At 43.9% G+C, this 20,248-nt stretch overlaps 1 protein-coding gene across 1 annotated transcript in view; it reads left to right on the plus strand.

Moving 5' to 3' along the window:
- pemt (phosphatidylethanolamine N-methyltransferase) overlaps positions 1–20,248 on the plus strand; it is an 86,317-nt gene that overhangs the window by 39,706 nt on the left and 26,363 nt on the right. Inside the window, 1 exon segment of the mRNA NM_001006844.1 lies at positions 1,402–1,547. Coding sequence (NP_001006845.1) covers positions 1,402–1,547 — 146 coding nt within the window.

The following is a 20,248-nucleotide window of genomic DNA, read 5'->3' on the forward strand; positions in this document are numbered from 1 at the left end:
AAGCATTGCTCAAAACAAGTTGGAAAGATACACAGATATCCACCGCGCCACAGACCTAAACAAAAACACCAGTGTTCCCTTTCCGTTTCACTTTCCATTCATTTAACAGCAGAAAAACTGAGGTAGAAGATACACACTGGCACAATAAGCCCATTAATGCTCCACTTTGTAGACTCTTTCCAGTTCCCAGACTTTCCTACGTCAGGAACCGACTTTGTGTTTGATCCTGGAGACAAACATGGTTCCAATGCAAACACTGTTAGGTTCTGTGCTTGGTCTGGCTTAGCTGACATCTCCCAAGCCACCTGTGGTAACTCAAGCTTCTCCTGTTGACATGGATAAAGAGTAGGGGGCTGTTCTCGCTGGGGATCAGCCATGTTTGTTTCTTGTCCAAACCTGGCAGATCTGGAAGCAACTAGTGTATATGGTGTATATGTTGATGGCTGAGGAATGTGATTGCTTTCCTTCTGGTTTTACTCATGGTGTGACTTGTTTTCTGTTTGTTTAATATCTCAAAGGAACAAACTAGTTGCTGGATTTGATCCTGTACCCTCCAAAAATAGCCCCTTGGTCTACATCTTCTAGGAAGCTTTCTAGTATTCCACGATGTATCTAAAAGTATGGGGACACCTGCCTGTCTAACATCTTATTCCCAAAGCAAAGGGATATTGCTGTGGGCAGGGTTTCCACTAGATGGTGGAACATTGTTGCTGGGATTGGCTTCCATTCATGCATAAGAGTTTGGGCAATGATGTTGGGGTTCAGACCCAGTTCACAGTTGGATATCCAGTTCATCCCATAGGAGTTGGGGGTCGGGGCCCTGTGCAGGCCACTCGGGTTCTACCAGTCCCATCTCAGCAAACCCGCACTGTACAGACCTGACTTGGGGGCATTATTGAGCTGAAACCCTCAAACTGTTGCCACAAAATACGTAGCATTGAAATGTCTTCATACAGTGTAGCCTTAAGTATGTCTTTTAGTGAAACCAAAGACCCTAATCCATGGGTGGCCAGACTTTTTCATTCCGCGCTCGACTTTTGGCCCCTCCCCATGTACGTAGGCGACGCAGTGTACATACGCATACCCCATAAAAGCGCACTTCCACATTCGCAGGCACCAACGCGGTCCACCAGAAGTCCACAGGGGATCGACTGGTGGACCGCTATCAATGTTTTGGCCACCCCTGCCCTAATCCATCAGCCCAATATCATTATTGTCTTCCACCAAGCCTTACCATTGGCATTATGCCTTCAGGTAGGAACTACTCTCCCTGGTGGGCAGAACTCGTCACTTTTTTTTTTTTTTTTTTACTATGTGCTTTTCCCATCCAGTATTATTGATAATGCTTCATCCATGGTCTGTTTCTCCACCAGCGATTCTAACATGATTCCTTTGTTACAGTTTTACAGAAGCCATGAAGACTCAGCCCCACATAGGGGCGCTGGAGAGCACTGGTGTCTATTACCTGAGCTGGATGTTGATTGGTGCTGGAGGGGTGTTGGTGGTTTCCAGTTTTCTGGCGCTGGGTTTTGTTGGAACCTATTTGGGTAAGTACTTGCTGCAGTATCAGGGCTCATACACAAGGGCAATACCATGGGGGTGTGCAATGAATACAGTGCTAACCAATCACAATGATATTACCAACAAGGGTGACGCTGTGACGTCATCCCATGAGCAGGTGATGTCACAGAATGGGAGGGGCCTGATTTCTGACCTGCCTTCCACTTAAACTTACATACATGGCTGCACCCCCAGATTAGCATGTTTACCCTGGGCTCCAGACAGTACAGGTATGGGACCCGTTATCCAGAATGCTCAGGGCCTGGGGTTTTCTAGATAAGGGGTATAATTGGGATCTTCTACCTTAAGTCTACTAAAAACATTATTTAAGCAGTAATTAAACGCAATAGGATTGTTTTGCCTCCAATAAGGAGTAATTATATCTTAGTTGGGATCAAGTACAGGTACTGTTTTATTATTACAGAGAAAAGGGAATCATTTAACCATTAAATAAACCCAATAGGGCTGTTCTGCCCCCAATAAGGGGTAATTATATCTTAGTTGGGATCAAGTACAGGTACTGTTTTATTATTACAGAGAAAAGGGAATCATTTAACCATGAAATAAACCCAATAGGGCTGTTCTGCCCCAATAAGGGGTAATTATATCTTAGTTGGGATCAAGTACAGGTACTGTTTTATTATTACAGAGAAAAGGGAATCATTTAACCATTAAATAAACCCAATAGGGCTGTTCTGCCCTCAATAAGGGGTAATTATATCTTAGTTGGGATCAAGTACAGGTACTGTTTTATTATTACAGAGAAAAGGGAATCATTTAACCACTAAATAAACCCAATAGGGCTGTTCTGCCCCCAATAAGGGGTAATTATATCTTAGTTGGGATCAAGTACAGGTACTGTTTTATTATTACAGAGAAAAGGGAATCATTTAACCATTAAATAAACCCAATAGGGCTGTTCTGCCCCCAATAAGGGGTAATTATATCTTAGTTGGGATCAAGTACAGGTACTGTTTTATTAGCACCCTAACCAATTGCAACCAATCAAGTGTTTTTCTCTTTTTTATTCTACCTGCTTTGTACCAGTTAAAGCTACCTGCTGATTGGATATTGCAGGTTATTTCATATCTTCACATAATCATGTTGTATTTGTTTCCCCCACTGTACGGGAGGAGCATTTTTCTTAGAATCTATATTTCTGCTCTCTGCAGGCAGAGTACATTACCTACATAGGGTTTTGGCTTCTGCACAAAGCTGTGGGATTGTTACTCAGACTGCATCAGACCAGTAAATGGCAACTGCTGGGTGGTTGCCATGGGTTACAGGGAACACTTTTGACTATTTAAAAGAACACGGTTGAATAATACAGAATAGGAGCAGAGCAAGGAACGAGGAGGAAGAGAAAGGGGAGCAATATTCCGCAGCGCCCAGTGCCATTAGATTTGCTGCATGAACCTCTCCAACTGCTCAGTAAACACTATATAGGAACGTACCAGAGCCAAGAGATGGTTTATAGGCTGCGCTGCTGGTTACCATTATTTTTGGGGTTTTTTTCATGAAAAATTCAGGGTTTCTGAGCTTTTTTTTTTTTTCCGAAACATTCGTATAAGACCACAAACATTTGCAATTTATTTAACGTTATGTGACTTTTTAAAAAAAAAAAAACACGGCAGGTTTAAGCTGCCGAGTCCTATGGAAGACTGTTTAATATTCAATTGTTTAGATTTTGATTGCAAAAAAAAACACAAAGAAATCATTGACAGGCTGAACTTGACACATTTTCAAGGGGAAGTTAAGCACATTTTCAAAGGGTAAAAAGTTTAGCACATTTTTATACATACTTTCAAGGGTAACTTAAACATATTATTGCTTTCTATTTCACACTCTTTCAAGGGCAACTTAACCACATTATTGTTTTCTATGTCACACTCTTTCGGGGGCAACTTAACCACATTATTGTTTTCTATTTTACACTCTTTCAAGGGCAACTTAACCACATAATTGTTTTTTATTTCACACTCTTTCAAGGGCAACTTAACCACATTATTGTTTTCTATTTTACGCTATTTCAAGGGCAACTTAACCACATTATCATTTTCTATTTTACACACTTTCATGGGCAACTTAAACACATTATTGTTTTCTATTTCACGCCCTTTCAAGGGCAACTTAAACATATTATTGTTTTCTATTTTCTATTAAAATCATCATGAGCCCTAGGTGTCTTGTGCCTTAGGGGCACTTAATTATAGGTCCTGTATTTATCAGTGAACGGTTCCAATCTGTTGGTGCTATATATGGGGCAGGTACCCTGTACCTATTGCACTGTGGGACATATTTATAACAGCCGGCCTTTAGTGCCACCCCCTCTGCATCAAGCCCCTTCTCCGCAGCTAGGCCCTAAGATTCCGTGTGCTGCGCATATAGAGGAACATTAATTCTTATCAGCACGGTGCTACTTAGGGTAATGGAGAGTCTGGCGTCACAAGTGGCAGGCGTAACTCAGCCTGCGGTGCAGATCAATGGCTCGCCTGCCATCTAATCGACATGAAAGGAGCCGCCAGTCGCACTGGATAGATATTTTCTACGTGTGCCCCATAATATCTTATTTAACGGTGAATCTCTGGCCTGACTGCTGATCATGAGGTGGCCACTCTGGCCTAGATACCCGACTGCTTTCAGGTTATGGGCTGCGGAAGGCTATCCATTTCATGGCCAGCTTCTAAGCTTTTTTCCTCCCATTCCTTCCTCTCCCCGTCTCACATTCCCCATATTGTTGTTTTAAGATCAATATCTCAATGTATTTAGTGGCACAGATTCAGGCAAGCGGCACCGTGGGACTTAAGGCTCACAGACCTGATTTTATATTTAGGATCTCTGACCTGCAGAGTTCTACTGACTGTCGTGCCGTCTGTGCGCCAAGCTTTGTTTCACAGAAATGGCTTAATGCTCTGTACTTGCTTATTGGCTACAGTCATGAAAAACCCCAATAGGGCTGTTCTGCCCCCAATAAGGGGTAATTATATCTTAGTTGGGATCAAGTACAGGTACTGTTTTATTATTACAGAGAAAAGGGAATCATTTAACCATTAAATAAACCCAATAGGGCTGTTCTGCCCCCAATAAGGGGTAATTATATCTTAGTTTGGATCAAGTACAGGTACTGTTTTATTATTACAGAGAAAAGGGAATCATTTAACCATTAAATAAACCCAATAGGGCTGTTCTGCCCCCAATAAGGGGTAATTATATCTTAGTTGGGATCAAGTACAGGTACTGTTTTATTATTACAGAGAAAAGGGAATCATTTAACCATGAAATAAACCCAATAGGGCTGTTCTGCCCCCAATAAGGGGTAATTATATCTTAGTTGGGATCAAGTACAAGGTACTGTTTTATTATTAGTCATTCTCTCGAGCATCAGTATGCTACAGGAAGCATGTCAATAAAATGTTAGGCACCCCCAAGTGATTTTAATCGCTTACCTTGTACCCCGGGTTGGTGCCCCTGTTCAGAGAGAACAGCACCAGCCCGGGGTACCTGCAGTGCTTCCTCCTTCCTGTAGCGCAGCGCACGCATGCGCAGTAGAGTGAAAAGCCGAACTTTAACAGAGACGTTGGCTTTTCACTCTACTGAGCACTCACTACAGGTGCCCCGGGCTGATGCTGTTTTCTCCTAACAGGGGCACCAGCCCGGGGAAAAAGGTAGGCTATTGAAGTCACGTGGGGGTGCCTAACATTTTGGCACCCCCAAGTGACTTTGACTTTCCTTCTCATTTAAATACCCTTTGATAATTCCATATAAGTTTTACTTTAAGGGTGAAGACACACTGAGCTACAAGTAGCAGCTATTTTTCATGGCTACAAAACACCAGAAAATTCCCTGCCATAAATAATACTGAGAATTGCCTCTGCTAAAACACGCATAGAGACAATTATCAGTACATGATCAGCATTGTCTGTTTTAGTAGTCGCGAGAAGTAGCTGCTACTAGTAGCTCCATGTGTCTTCACCCTAAGGGCTCTGGCACACGGGGAGATTAGTCGCCCGCGACAAATCTCCCTGTTCGCAGGCGACTAATCTCCCGAATTGCCATCCCACCGGCGAAAATGTAAGTCACCAGTGGGATGGCACACGCTGCGCAGGCGATTTTGGCAAATCGCCAAAGTTGCCTCGCAAGGCATTTTCGGCCGCCACCGCGTGTGCCATCCCACCGGCGACTTACATTTTCACCGGTGGGATGGCAACTGCTGACAACTCTCCCCGTGTGCCAGAGCCCTAAAAGGGACATCTACCTTCTGTCTTCAGATCTGTTTTATATTTTTATCCAGTTTTGTGTTTCCAGGACCCACAGTTTTTTTGCCGGGCCGCACAGAATTTTTATTTACATTTTTACTGTGTACATTCCCCACAGCTTAATAGTCTTCTGTGCCCCCCTGGGCTATACAATATGTATACACCTATATGTATGGCCCCCATAAGTCCTGGCACCGCGTCGGTAACTAGTTTAATCCTCATGTTTATGCAATAATTCTCATTTCTATGAACATATTATGCAGGCCGGGTAACCTCGCTGGTGTGTATAACAGATTAGCCAGCTTTACTGGGGTCGGTCAGATCTGGAATGTAATGGTCCCTGCCAAGGTGCCTGTCTGCGTTGCTCATTAATATAACCGTTCCAGTTTCCACCGGGGCCTTCCAGCTCTGTGCTACCATTTAGCCCTGTTTAATGAGCTTGTTCTCTGCTGTAATTATCCTTAAATGATTCTTAAATGCTTCAGTGCAGCCCCGGGGCACCATGTAAGCTTGTGTTTTGGTCAAGTGACACTTCAGTTCAAGGTATCCATTGTTTGTGTTCCACAACTGAAGGCATTCGCCGGCTCATCGTTAGTCAGCACGCTGTGTTTGTTACAGAACATAGCAAATGTGACTAAGATTAATGATCATACATCTTCTTGTATAGTAGAACATATCCTCCAGCTCCCCAAGTCCCTTGGCCAACTTAATGCTAGAGAATCGTCCAGTCATGGTCCCGCTTGTTTTGTGTGCTCCTAGCTCTGTCCTTTGTTTTTTTTTTATCAGAGCTGAAGGCACAATGAACACCTAAACATCACTGTTTGCCACCTTAGTATGTCTGTTTACAGTCTAATATCACCAGTCGTCCCTTGTTAATTAAGAGCAAGATGGCTGACATATTTCTGGTTGGCCCTCATTGGAGAATTATTCTTATCTATAAGAAGCCGATAATAAGTTCAAATTTAAAAGTGCATCAAATTACTTCATTAAATGGACACCTAGTTAGTACCCAATGGCGGTTCCCTGACATAATGCCTCCTATTATGACAGGCACCTACTTGTCAAGTTCTTATGGACATGTTTATAAAATTATGATGAAAAAGAGCATTAAACCCCCATAAAGCAGATTGAAAGACCTCAGCAGTTGAAGCTCCAGTGAGGGTTGAGGTCTACAGATCTTAGTCTCCAGCTAGACTGAGGTCTTAGGTTCCTATGTCTTCTGCAGAGACATAACCACCAAAGAGTCCACTCTGTCTGACATCATGAAAAGTCCTAAAGCTTGGGTCTGATTGAGATAGGGCGGGTTAGGTTAAGTGTGGGTCAAGTACTTTTGACTCGTGTATCACTAGTTTCGACTACATCTAGATTCTGTATTCATTAAGCAAAGCTCAAGTTCATTGTTCCCCCCCACATAAAATTCTTCCTGCTCTTACATGTGTTTTGACTTCTCTACAGGGCCGCTGCTGGCCAAATGGGTGCCCTAAGCAGAAATGTACTTTTGTGCCCCCTCCCCCAAATATTACGGAAGTAAAAATAAAATAATAAAAAAAAACACCTACTATAGGGGCCCCACACACAGTGCCCCCAATATCCCCGATAGAAAATGCCCCCATAGTAAGTTCCCCCAATAGCCCCCATAGACAATGCCCCCATAGTAAGTGCCCCCAATTGCCCCCATAGATTGATTGAACTATCCGGGACAGCGGGATGCGCTATAAAAACTGGCGGGACAGTGTTGGGGGGTATGTTATAATATATAAAAATGATTTTTTTGAGCAGCTGGGATGGTGCCCTATGCAGACTGCATACTCTGCTTATAGGGAGCAGCGGCCCTGTGTCCATTTCCTTAGGGATATATTTTTGTGTGTGTTGTTTGGGTTTGGTCTAATGAGTCTATGGATGGATGCTGTGGAGGGATGAGTGTTGGCTCCTTTCCATATATGCTTCACAGGGCTAGAGAGATCTTGTTCTGTTAATTGTCTCAAAACCTCTCTCGCATAGTGTGTGGCTTGCATAAAGGGAAAGTGTTGAGTTCGGAGAAAAGGACATTTGGTGGTTGCTTCTGTAAATGTCATAATAGTGAGTTTTCTGTTGAGTACGTCTCTAATGCAGTGGAGTCCTTCTTGTTTCCATTGTGCAAAGATGTTGGTCATTAGGCCGCTGGGAAAGTTTGTGTTTCCTGTCCAAGGTAGGTATAGGGAGAGGTTTTGAGTGGTTTTATATTTGTGCCTAATTGTGCGCCAAGCTTTATAGGTATGAATGAATAGTGGGTTATTTTTTTGGTTAGTTGTTAATTCGTTTGGTGGTAGGTGAAGGAGAAAGTTAAGGTTTGTTGCTTCCAGAAAGACTGTCTTTTAAAGGACATTTTTCCCACCATTTTCAAAATGGAGTGAAGCTCAGTGTAACTGTCAGATCAATTGTAAGCTCTACTGTTTTGCTTGGTTTCACCCAGTCTCCATTTCTCACCTCTGGGAATGCCAGGGGGGCTGTAAGGTGCCACAGACAGTCACTATTTATTGGGATGGGGGGGCTGTTTGTGCCTCTGGGTACTGGGAATGCCAGGGGGGCTGTAAGGTGCCACAGACAGTCACTATTTATTGGGCTGGGGCGCTGTTTGTGCCTCTGGGTACTGGGAATGCCAGGGGGGCTGTAAGGTGCCACAGACAGTCACTATTTATTGGGCTGGGGGGGCTGTTTGTGCCTCTGGGTACTGGGAATGCCAGGGGGGCTGTAAGGTGCCACAGACAGTCACTATTTATTGGGCTGGGGGGCTGTTTGTGCCTCTGGGTACTGGGAATGCCAGGGGGGCTGTAAGGTGCCACAGACAGTCACTATTTATTGGGCTGGGGGGGGGCTGTTTGTGCCTCTGGGTACTGGGAATGCCAGGGGGGCTGTAAGGTGCCACAGACAGTCACTATTTATTGGGCTGGGGGGGCTGAACTCTATACTGTCTGAAGGGTTACTGATAATGCATAGAAGTAAGGTGAATCTCCTGTACCATATACCAGCAGGGGGTAACAGCGCTCAGAGGATATCTCCTGTATTAAATACCAGCTGGGCACTCTTATACTGCTCAGAATATATATCTCCATTACTCCCCTATCAGCTCCCCAGTGTAGATTCTTCTGTTCTATGATTATTTCCATGTATCCTTATCAGATTTCCAGAAATGACCCTAAAATGCACTTGCTGATTTTGGCTTGGAATTCCCATTGGCCCTGCGCTGTAGCTCAGCTCACCTATCAATTGGCTTCTTATTGCCAGTGAAAAGAAAGGGATTTTTCCTGTGACAAATGCTTCCAGCTGCCATAGACACTGTGACAGGGACAGTTTAATAGCTGGCATCATAAATCATGGGCTGCCCTTGAAAATACAAAAAGGAGGAGGCCGGTATGCCAGTGGCGCGGGTCGGGCCTCACATCAATGGTCCTTGTGTTCAATTCCCTGGCCTGGTGCCTCTGCTTCCATCAATGGGGCTCAATTGTGATACCAATTCTGATACATATATGTACCTAGGCATCAGCTATGAGACCCAATTCTATTTTGATGGACGGGCTCCCTGGCCAGAATCGAACTCCAGACCTGGCGATGCGTGTATCCTAACCGACTGCCTGAAACACTCAGGGTTAGAGCCTGCCGCTTGCCCCAAGCCCTATATAACTAGGGGGGCTGTTATAGTAGGGGGGAATGAATCCTCCATTTAGCAACATTCTCTGGGGGGGAGTCACAGAGGGGAGAGAGGCCTTTTTTGCAGTAAAAGTGGTGGGAAAACACTTTCTCACAGAAATCCACCTAAATTCCAACTCAACCGCCACTTTCCCATTTTTGGGGAAAGAAAGACTGTCTTTTTTTTTTTATTTTTTTTATTTATTTCTATGCATAACAATCGGTTTCCACATATGCAAAATATTATCTTTTACAAGAGTCAAAACATATTATTAGGCATAGATATTTGGTACTCTTAGGGTTTAAAATCTTTACATTGGTGAGCCTATTCAGGGTATGCATGTGTATGGATGGTAGGTAATTGGCTAATTGACGCTTAGGTGAGCCAATTTCCCGAAAATAGGGTATAGTGGAGGGTCCGATTGGTAAATAGATCAAACAAACAAAATATAATGTGAAGCTTCAGATAAAATCAACATGAACTATATACATTTCAGTTCACCGGGGAAGGTTATTTGGGGTACCTGGTTTCATTGTATTGTGGATCCTGGGAGGCAGCGATGGTTCATCTTGGAGCCATTATGGCGTATAGTAGAGGATAAGTGCCTCTGAGGCTCTCTTGGTCATACCATGTGGTATTCTTGAATGTGTCAACTGTCAGTTGTCTAATGTCTGGGGGAAGGTTCAGGATGTAAGTTGTCCATGTGTCAAAAAATCTGTGAGTGTAGGTTGTTTTGTTGGTTGATGCCTCAAGCCAATCCATATGAAAAAGAAAATGTAATTTGTTCTTGACCAGATTTATAGATGGTGGTGTGACTGATAGCCATTCCTGAAGTATGGCTTCTCTTGTTCCTGCAGCCAGTTTTCCCGCAGGTTTGGTGATTTGTTGCCCCCCTTTTATTTTGCTAAAGAAGGCCCATTCGGTGTCTGGTGTGAATTTTTTTTTTTGCCAGTTGGTGCCAATAGTCATACGTCTGCGTCCATAGGGTCTGGATAATTGGGCATTGCCAAATGCAGTGGAGTAATGAACCTTCGTCATTTTTGCATCTGAGGCATTTGGGGTTGTCAAGTTGTCCTATTTTGAATCTCCGTGATGGAGTGAGGTAAGATTGATGTAGCAGCTGTAGGGTCATGATTTGATATTGGCTGGAGGGAATTAGTCTCATTGCGTGTAAATGGAGTTTTAGGATATGTTGTTCGTCTGCGTTCGGGATAATATCTGTCCATTCAGGGCCGCTGCTGGCCAAATGGGTGCCCTAAGCAGAAATGTACTTTTGTGCCCCCTCCCCCAAATATTACGGAAGTAAAAATAAAATAATAAAAAAAAACACCTACTATAGGGGCCCCACACACAGTGCCCCCAATATCCCCGATAGAAAATGCCCCCATAGTAAGTTCCCCGAATAGCCCCCATAGACAATGCCCCCATAGTAAGTGCCCCCAATTGCCCCCATAGATTGATTGAACTATCCGGGACAGCGGGATGCGCTATAAAAACTGGCGGGACAGTGTTGGGGGGTATGTTATAATATATAAAAATGATTTTTTTGAGCAGCTGGGATGGTGCCCCCCTTGGAGTTGGTGCCCTATGCAGACTGAGTACTCTGCTTATAGGGAGCAGCGGCCCTGCTTCTCTACAAACAGATAGTAACCAGTTAAGCTCTTTTTCTAGGCTAATAAAAGAATAGAAGGTCATACCCATTTCCCAGATTCTATTTTATTTATCCTCTGTGAGGAGAGAGGTAGTCATTACCTTGGGAAAAACAACAAAAAAAAATTATAATAAACATAGTCCCCTTTTATAGATCTGTATGGCAGAGGGTGTGTGCTTGTGTTGGTGCCATTTTTAATGTACTGCTGCCTTTTCTACCCACACGGGTACATTATTAAAGGCTAGCTCAAGCCCCAGAGACCCTCGTAGGTTGTGTATTTGTTAATTTGCCAAGCTGCTTTAGCATTTCCCACAAACAGCAGCCCAGTCCGAGATCTTCATGTAATAAGCAAAGCCCCCGTGCTATTTCCAAATCACAATTACAGGCCTGCAAAGTTCTGCAACATGAATGAAACCTTTGGAATGAATAGAGAATCATTATGTGCCGGCACAAAGCTCGCCCGTCCCTGACCGAAGCATTACCATCAAAAGTTGAGAAATAAAAAAGAATAATAATAAATGCTGCTTCATCCTAAAAAAAAAACCCAGTAAATATTGCAGCTGTGAATGGTGAGTCATGGGCAGAATTTAGGTTTCTGTGTCAATGTCTGTTCCAGTTGTCTCCTGTGTGAGAATGAAAAGTGCCTTTGTCTGGGCAGCATGTAACGTGGCGTTGTTTCTCCTTCTAGGTCAGAGCTGAAAGGAACGGTAGCGCTGTATGTAACAAAGCATGTGGGTGGTGACAGTTTGGGCTCAGGCAAGTGCCAGTTATTTTGGGCAATGGCACATATTTCAGAGATGGCATGTTGTAACCTCAGCAGGGCATGGCGTAGGCTGCATAACCTTCTTCTGTTGGCTGCTGTAATGGGGCTTTTGTTGGGGAGCCATTTGCGCTAAAATGCCACCTTACCTTTCTGTTTAGTGCCAGGCTCTTATGGATACGTTAGAATGAATATGAAGGGTATCAGATCCTATATACTGGTAATATCCATATGAATATGAAGGTGATCATATCCTATATAATATCCATATGAAGGCATTGGCCAAACAGTATTCTGTACATAGACAGTACATTGATCTAGAGTCCTGCACCCCATTGGATACCAGTGGAATACCCACTTTTAAACCATCTTCCTGGAGAATATTGGTTTCATCATGCAGGTCTCTGTATTGACCAACCAATCAACCAGTTAGCATCCTATCATGTGTAAAGAAGGCTAATTGGCCCATTAATATGGCTCTACCATGGCTAGATGAAGAGATCTTTGTCACTATGAGAGAGGAGTAACTGTCAGCATTTGTCACAGTGATGAAGATGCACATAGTTGATGGTTGGGAAGGAACACAATTCAGAAAATATTCCAAGCAGCAGGGGCATCAAATGGGGGCAGTTTGGCAGTTGATTTTTAGATGTTAGCAGAACCAGGAGCTAATGGCAAGCCATTGGTGGCACTGAGGCCATTTTGATTGCTCATCCATTCAATTGGTACATAGCCTAATTGCAGTACCAAGTTGTTTGCCACTCCTTACTTGCTTTAATGCACTTACCTGAGATGATGATGAAGGACAACGTTTTTGTATGTTTTTAGTATTGCCACTAATAGAAGGCTAATTTTTTAATTCCATTTTATACATTATATGACCAAAAGTATGTGGACATCTTTCTGTCCAACATCGTAATCCCAAACTAAGTGTATTTATAAGAAATTGGTCCTGCCTATAAGAGCATCTTCTCTTCTGAGAAGACTTTCCACTGGCCAATAGTATGTGGACACCTGCCTGTCCAACATCTAATTCCCAAACAAAGTTTATTAATAAGAAATTGGTCCTGCCTATAAGAACTTCTACTCTTCTGAGAAGACTTTCTACTGGCCAGTAGTATGTAAACACCTGCCTGTCCAAAATCTTATTTCCCCTATAAGAACCTTTACTCTTATGGAAAGACTTTGGAACGTTGATGGTAGGATTTCTATCCATTCAGTGACCACAAAAGCATTAGTGAGGACTGACTGACAGTGTTCCAGTTTATCCCATGGGTTTTGTTGGGCCAGTAGGTCAGGGTTCTATTCAGGTGAGTCAGGTTCTTCCATTCCAATCTCAGCAAACCCATTTTGTATGGACCTGGTGTTGTTCATGGGAGAATGATTGTGCTGCAGGAAAAACAGGAAAAACTGTTGCCATAATATAGGAAAACATGGAATTTTCTTGGGTGTCATTGTGTGATGCAGTGACACCTGTGTGGGCAACGATGGGTGTGGGTACATAGCCAATTATAACAATTAGAACGTGTGGATCTTTTGCCCATCTAACATGGCTGTTGCTAGTTGCACTGGGCAGATATAACAAAGTGAAAGGAGCGGAGCTAACAGACTATATGCCTTGCCACTTGTTGAACATACACAATAAAGCTTCCAACACAAATACACAGCAGAGACAATAGAATTCATGAAGCAGCCTAATTAGCCATACGCTTGCAGTGTCTCGGCTGCAGAACAAGGTTACTGTGTCAGTTGATTATCAGCCCAGCAGTGCTGGATTTGTCTCTCCGCTCCCGAGCATTCATCCTGCTCATTGTTCCATAAAGGAGGTTTTTTTCACCATGTTTTGTGCCTCTTTCATATACAGACAATAAGCGCCCCCCTCACCGCGCGCCTCCTGAATACTCGTCAACCACTTTGGGTCTGTTGCTTTTCTTAACGCTTGGACCTGTCTCTCCCAAGCGTCCTTAATCTGTTTTTCTGCCCTACTTTCTGACGTGTCTGTACCTCCACATGCGTACATTATGGCACGGCCGGTGGTATAGCAGCCGTCTCCATCCATATAAATGTTCAGCGCAATCAACATCCCCCATTTTGTGGCTTTGCTGCTGCTTTAGAACTTGCATGATGGCTTTAAAACCATTAATTGTAAATATTGGCAATATCATATTGTAGACGAGGGTTGTACCAAGTCCCTATTAAATAACAATCACTTCTAATCAAGTAATACTAAACAGACCTGAAGGTTTCTTATTGGGTCCGTCCTGATACTAAGGATTTGGCAGAAATGTGCTTATGTTTATAATGATACACAATGATACAGTAACTAAAGAGGGCTTTGCTCATTACAGTCTATAATAATAAAACAATACCTTGTAATTGATCCCAACTAAGATATAATTTCTCCTTATTGGGGGCAGAACAGCCCTATTGGGTTTATTTAATGGTTAAATGATTCCCTTTTCTCTGTAATAATAAAACAGTACCTGAACTTGATCCCAACTAAGATATAATTACCCCTTATTGGGGGCAGAACAGTCGTATTGGGTTTATTTAATGGTTAAATGATTCCCTTTTCTCTGTAATAATAAAACATTACCTGTACTTGATCCCAACTAAGATATAATTACCCCTTATTGGGGGCAGAACAGCCCTATTGGGTTTATTTAATGGTTAAATGATTCCCTTTTCTCTGTAATAATAAAACAGTACCTGTACTTGATCCCAACTAAGATATAATTACCCCTTATTGGGGGCAGAACAGCCCTATTGGGTTTATTTAATGGTTAAATGATTCCCTTTTCTCTGTAATAATAAAACAGTACCTTGTAACTGATCCCAACTAAGATATAATGAATCCTTATTGGAGGCTAAACGATCCTATTGGGTTTAAATGATGTTTAAAAGATTTTTTTAATAGACAAGGTATGGAGATCCAAATTACGGAGAGATCCCTTATCCGGAAAGCCCTGGGTCCTGAGCATTCTGGATAACAGGTCCCATACCAGTATAAAGAGCAATAATTAACCTTGTGTAATTGAGCGCAACCCATACCTTCATACTGCCATTGTCTCTGGCAAATACCCCCTAGTCTGTGGTGACCACACCCAGGCACGCCCATTACCCACTCTGTATCCCACCCACTCCAGTCCTTTTCAGTGCCACCAATTAGTATGTAAATAGGGGCAAGTCCCATATATCGTCCCTGCTACACTGTCCATCACAATGGAGTGTATCATTCACTGAATACACATAGTTACACAGTTAGTTACATAGTTACATAGGGTTGAAAAAAGTCCATCAAGTTCAACCCATCCAAGTAAACCCAGCACACACAACCCACACCTACCAATCTATACACTCACATACATAAACTATATATACAACCACTAATACTAACTGTAGATATTAGTATCACAATAGCCTTGGATATTCTGCTTGTTCAAGAACTCATCCAGGCCCCTCTTATAGGCATTAACAGAATCTGCCATTACCCCATCTCTAGGAAGGGCATTCCCCAACCTTACTGCCCTCACCGTGAGGAACCCCCTACCCAACATCCCCCGGCAGGACATTCCCCAACCTCACTGCCCTCACCGTGAGGAACCCCCTACCCAACATCCCCCGGCAGGGCATTCCCCAACCCCCTCACTGCCCTCACCGCGAGGAACCTCCTACCCAACATCCCCCGGCAGGGCATTCCCCAACCTCACTGCCCTCACCGTGAGGAACCCCCTACCCAACACCCTCGGCAGGGCATTCCCCAACCTCACTGCCCTCACCGTGAGGAACCCCCTACCCAACATCCCCCGGCAGGGCATTCCCCAACCTCACTGCCCTCACCGTGAGGAACCCCCTACCCAACATCCCCCGGCAGGGCTTTCCCCAACCCCCTCACTGCCCTCACCGTGAGGAACCCCCTACCCAACACCCTCGGCAGGGCATTCCCCAACCTCACTGCCCTCACTGGCAGGAACCCCCTACGCTGCTTCAGATACACAGCAGAGCCACAGAGGGAGGCAGGGTTCCTGCACTATATCTCATTATCCCAACCTACTATGGGTTTTTTCCATAGGAGCAGATGGCTCGGTGTGTAAGCCCAGGTCATTTTGGGTGGATTCATACAAATGTGTGTACACTGTACATTGCAAACAGTCAGGTGATTTGTGTTTCCCTGGATAAAAGCCTTAGATGCTTCTCTCAATTCCCAGCTAACAATTTTTATAGTAAGTAAATATATCCGTGTGTTGTACATTTAGGACTGAGCCATGCACTTAACCCAGTAGGGCCATCCCATGTCTTTATGACTCAGGCACGGTCATTTTTCAGGTCTTTATCGGTGTGGTAGGGATTTACCAGGCATAGAAGCCTTTCAGGATAAAGGTGGCCATACACGTGGCGATCTGACGATGTTTCGTACGACCATCGGTCGCACGAAACATCGTAAGATCCGCCACACACCATTCAGGGCTGAATCGGCAGGTAAGGAGGTAGAAACAATAGGATTTCTACCTCCTTCTGCCGATTCAGATCTGAAGGGAGAATTTTGGTCAGGCGCCTTCTATGGCGCCCGATCAAAATTTTTCAACTGGTCCGATCGGCGAGTCGTCCGATATCAGCAGGTTCCTGCGATATCAGTCGACTCGCCGACATACCATACACGCACCGATTATCGTACAAAACGAGGTTTCGTACAATAATATCGGTGCGTGTATGGCCAGCTTAACACATTTACCATAGTCTTATCACAATGGTGGTGATTATATTGTTAGAATTGTAATTAACTTAAAGGGTAATTACAAGGGTCTGCTCGGATCTGTGGTACAGCACATTCAAGATTACTCAGCAAGAGTAATTTAGACATATCACTACTAGATATATTAATTAATATTTTGACCTGGATGATTGGAAGTCTTCCTAGAGACATTAAAGATCCAAATTCTGTTCAGCTGTGTTCCCAGAATTCATCTATATCCTGCAAAAAGCAATGGGATAGACCAGATTCCTGAGGCAAATCCTGTATTTGGTGTATCCTTGTTGGATGACTGTCCAATATGTGATGCCCAACTTCCAGTATACTGTAATGCAGTGATCCCCAACCAGTGGCTCAGTGGCAACATGTTGCTCCCAACCCCTTAGGTGTTGCTCTCAGTGCCCCCAAACCAGGGAGTTATTTTTGAATTCCTGACTTGGGGGCAAGTTTTGGTTGAATAAAAACAAGATTTCCTACCAAATAAAGCCCCCTGTAAGCTGATAGGGTGCATAGAGGCTGCCTAATAGCCAATCACAGCCCTTATTTGGCTCCTCAATTAACCTTTATGGTGCTTGTGTTGCTCTCTTAGTCTTTTTACATTTGACTGTGGCTCACAAGTAAGAAAGGTTGGGGACCCCTGCTCTAATGGTATTTGGTAGCCATTGGTTTCTGGGAGCTGTTCCTTATCAATATTGGGGGGTGGGGGGGTTGCAGTTTGGCAGAACATATACATATAGTGCTGTCACCATCTTGCTGCAGTGTGCCATCTTGCCGTCCTATATCTGCTATCTCTGATTGATTCTATCAGCCCCCCTAAGTGTTTTATAATTATAGGAAAAGGGTCCAGAAGCTCCTTACACCAACCAGCATCTTGCTTGGATTAACCTAGTGTAGCAGATATGGGAACAACCACTAGTTTGGTTGCTATATATATATTTTGTAGACCAGGGCAAGCTTTGACCCAAAACTACATGACACTGGAGGCAACCCAGGAACTCCAACTAGGGTTCCTTGAGGGCCAATCACAGTGTTTTTTTCTGTAAAAGTCATGAGTCTGTACACAAGTGTGTTACACAGAGGTACACATAGCCCGGTACTCTACCAATTGACCATAGGTATAGGATTCTCATTGTGCCACAACACGTCTGGGTGTAGCTGTGTAGAACTGCCTAATTGGTGCAGAATTCTCTGGCCCCTAATTGTGCACTTGAGCATATTTTATCTGGAAAGACACTATATACATCCTTACAGTGTATAGGACTATAGTTTCATGAGCTGTACCTCTTTAAAGAAAGAGAAATTGTCCTTATATAACAGAACAGAACTTCATGCTGGATAAGTAGCCTCCATCACACACCATCTGGGGCTTGCACTGTTCTTAGACTTTACTGTAAGTAATGGTATTTCCCAGCTATATTATCGGGTAGCAGAATAGGCAGATATTATAGATACAATTAGGTACAATTCCAGCCCTTCTCTCCTACCTGTGCCCCTTTATAAGTTCCAGTAAGCTCTCCGAGGAACCATTAGTGATCGTGCTGTAATAATGCGCCGAGCCGTGTTGCTGTACGCCAGTCACGCTTCCCTTCCCTTTCTGCTATGGGGAGTCTGGCAGAACTGAGACATTGCTTATTTTCCTGCTCATGAAAGACTGATGCACGGAGCCGCAGAAGCAGCATGGGAATTAAACAGATCTGTCATGGAACTTGGGATTCTGCTAAATCTCTGGGGTTGCCACGAACTTGGGATTCCCAGCCCACACTCTCTTTCACTCTTTCCACTGTAAACATTTGTAAATACTCATGTCAGCCAATCAAAAACTTTAGGTCTGTTCGTAATAATGTATTTGTACATGGATAGACCACTGGCTAAGGATAATGGGTCGTTTTTATTTTCTTTCGCTGGCGTATGTATAAGCCAGGAGAGAATGAAAAACCCCATTAGCGTAAAGGAGAGGAAGGCCGTCCATGGTGCATTCTCTGTTTGGGGTAGGGCTTTATGGTGGAGACACACGTGGCGATTTTTGATCCCACCCTCCACAGACGTTCAGGGCTGAAACGGCAGATAAGGAGATAGAAACAATAGGATTTCTACCTCCTTCTGCCAATTCAGCCCTGAAGGTAAATTTTGCTGAGGCGCCTTCAATGGCGCCCGATCAAAATCTTTTAACCCGCCTGATCGGCGAGTCGGACGGTATCCGCAGCCTTTTGCGATATCTGTCGCCTCGGCGAGTTGCCATCCACGCAACGAAACGAAATGCATATATGGCCAGCTTTAGTGATGTTCCGCAGGGTTCACTTTTATTTAGTTTGTTCGTTACTGACATAGGGCTGGTATTGTAGATGTGGACTAACTGGCAACTGGGCAGCTAAGTGGCAGATGAGATTTAGTGTTGATAAATGTTAGGCATGTGGGACACAATAATATGCAAGCCTAAAATTGACTAAAGGTGGCCATACACTGTAAGATTTGCTTGTTTGGCAAGGTTACCAAATGAGCAAATTTTTCCCCCGATATGCCCACCGTGCATGCCATCGCCATCATTTGCCCATAGGGCTAAACAAATGCATTACCATGAAGGGTATACGAATATACGAAAAATTAGAGTGAGGACCATATCAATGAGACAATGCAGTCCTCGATCCCACAGAAAAATCAACCCTGCCCGATTTTTGGTCGAGAAGGCCTGTTAGAGGGCCCCATACACAGGAAGATAAACTGCCGAACTGGTCGGAAGCGCCCATATTGGCATATTAAATCTGGCTGTGTATAGCCATTTAAAGGTGCCCATACACGGCTAATTCTAGCTGCCGATATCGGTCCCTTAGACCGATTCGGCAGCTAATCGGCCCGTGTATGGGCACTACTGATGGGCCTGCCCGACTGATATCTGGCCTGAAATCGGCCAAATATTGATCGGGCAGGTTAAAAAATCTAGTCCGATTGGGGACCGCATCAGCTCGTTGACCAACTTTGCCTATACTCGTCGCCAGGGCCAAACAATCGAATTAGCTTGGATTCTCCCGATGTCGCCCACCCGTAGGCGACATCCCCAAGCAAGCGGATCTGAAGGTGTATGGGCACCTTAAGTTAGACACATCCTTGATGGAGAAGGACCTGGTTAACCATAGTTGTAGGAAGCATTGCCAGACAGCAGCAGGAAGGAGTCAACAGTCTGAAAAGTATTGTCATAAATTAAAAGGGGTAGAGATTTTCAGTAGGAGGGGGTCATTCTTCCCCTCTGTAAGGCACTGGTAAGGCCCCAGCTGGAATGTGCAGTGAAGTTTAGTCTCCAGTTCTTAAAAAAGATATAAATGCAAAAGAAAAAGTCCAAAGAAGAATATGAAAGGTCCAAGATATAAAGAAAAGGCTGCTTGTTTACACTGGAGAAGAATTGGTTAAGGATGGATAGGATCACTACAGTGCATATAAATATAAGGGGACCATACAGTATACTCTGGGATGCCTTATCCATCATTAGATCTTTCTAGCAAACACATGGGCATCCACTGAGATTAGATGAAAAGAGGTTCCATCCTAACGTGATCCTTTCTGACTTGTTGGCGGTAAAACACTAATTAGAACACCGGAGAACATTATAGGA

This window comes from Xenopus tropicalis, chromosome 9, assembly GCF_000004195.4.
Source record: "Xenopus tropicalis strain Nigerian chromosome 9, UCB_Xtro_10.0, whole genome shotgun sequence".
NCBI classification, from domain to species: Eukaryota; Metazoa; Chordata; class Amphibia; order Anura; family Pipidae; genus Xenopus; species Xenopus tropicalis.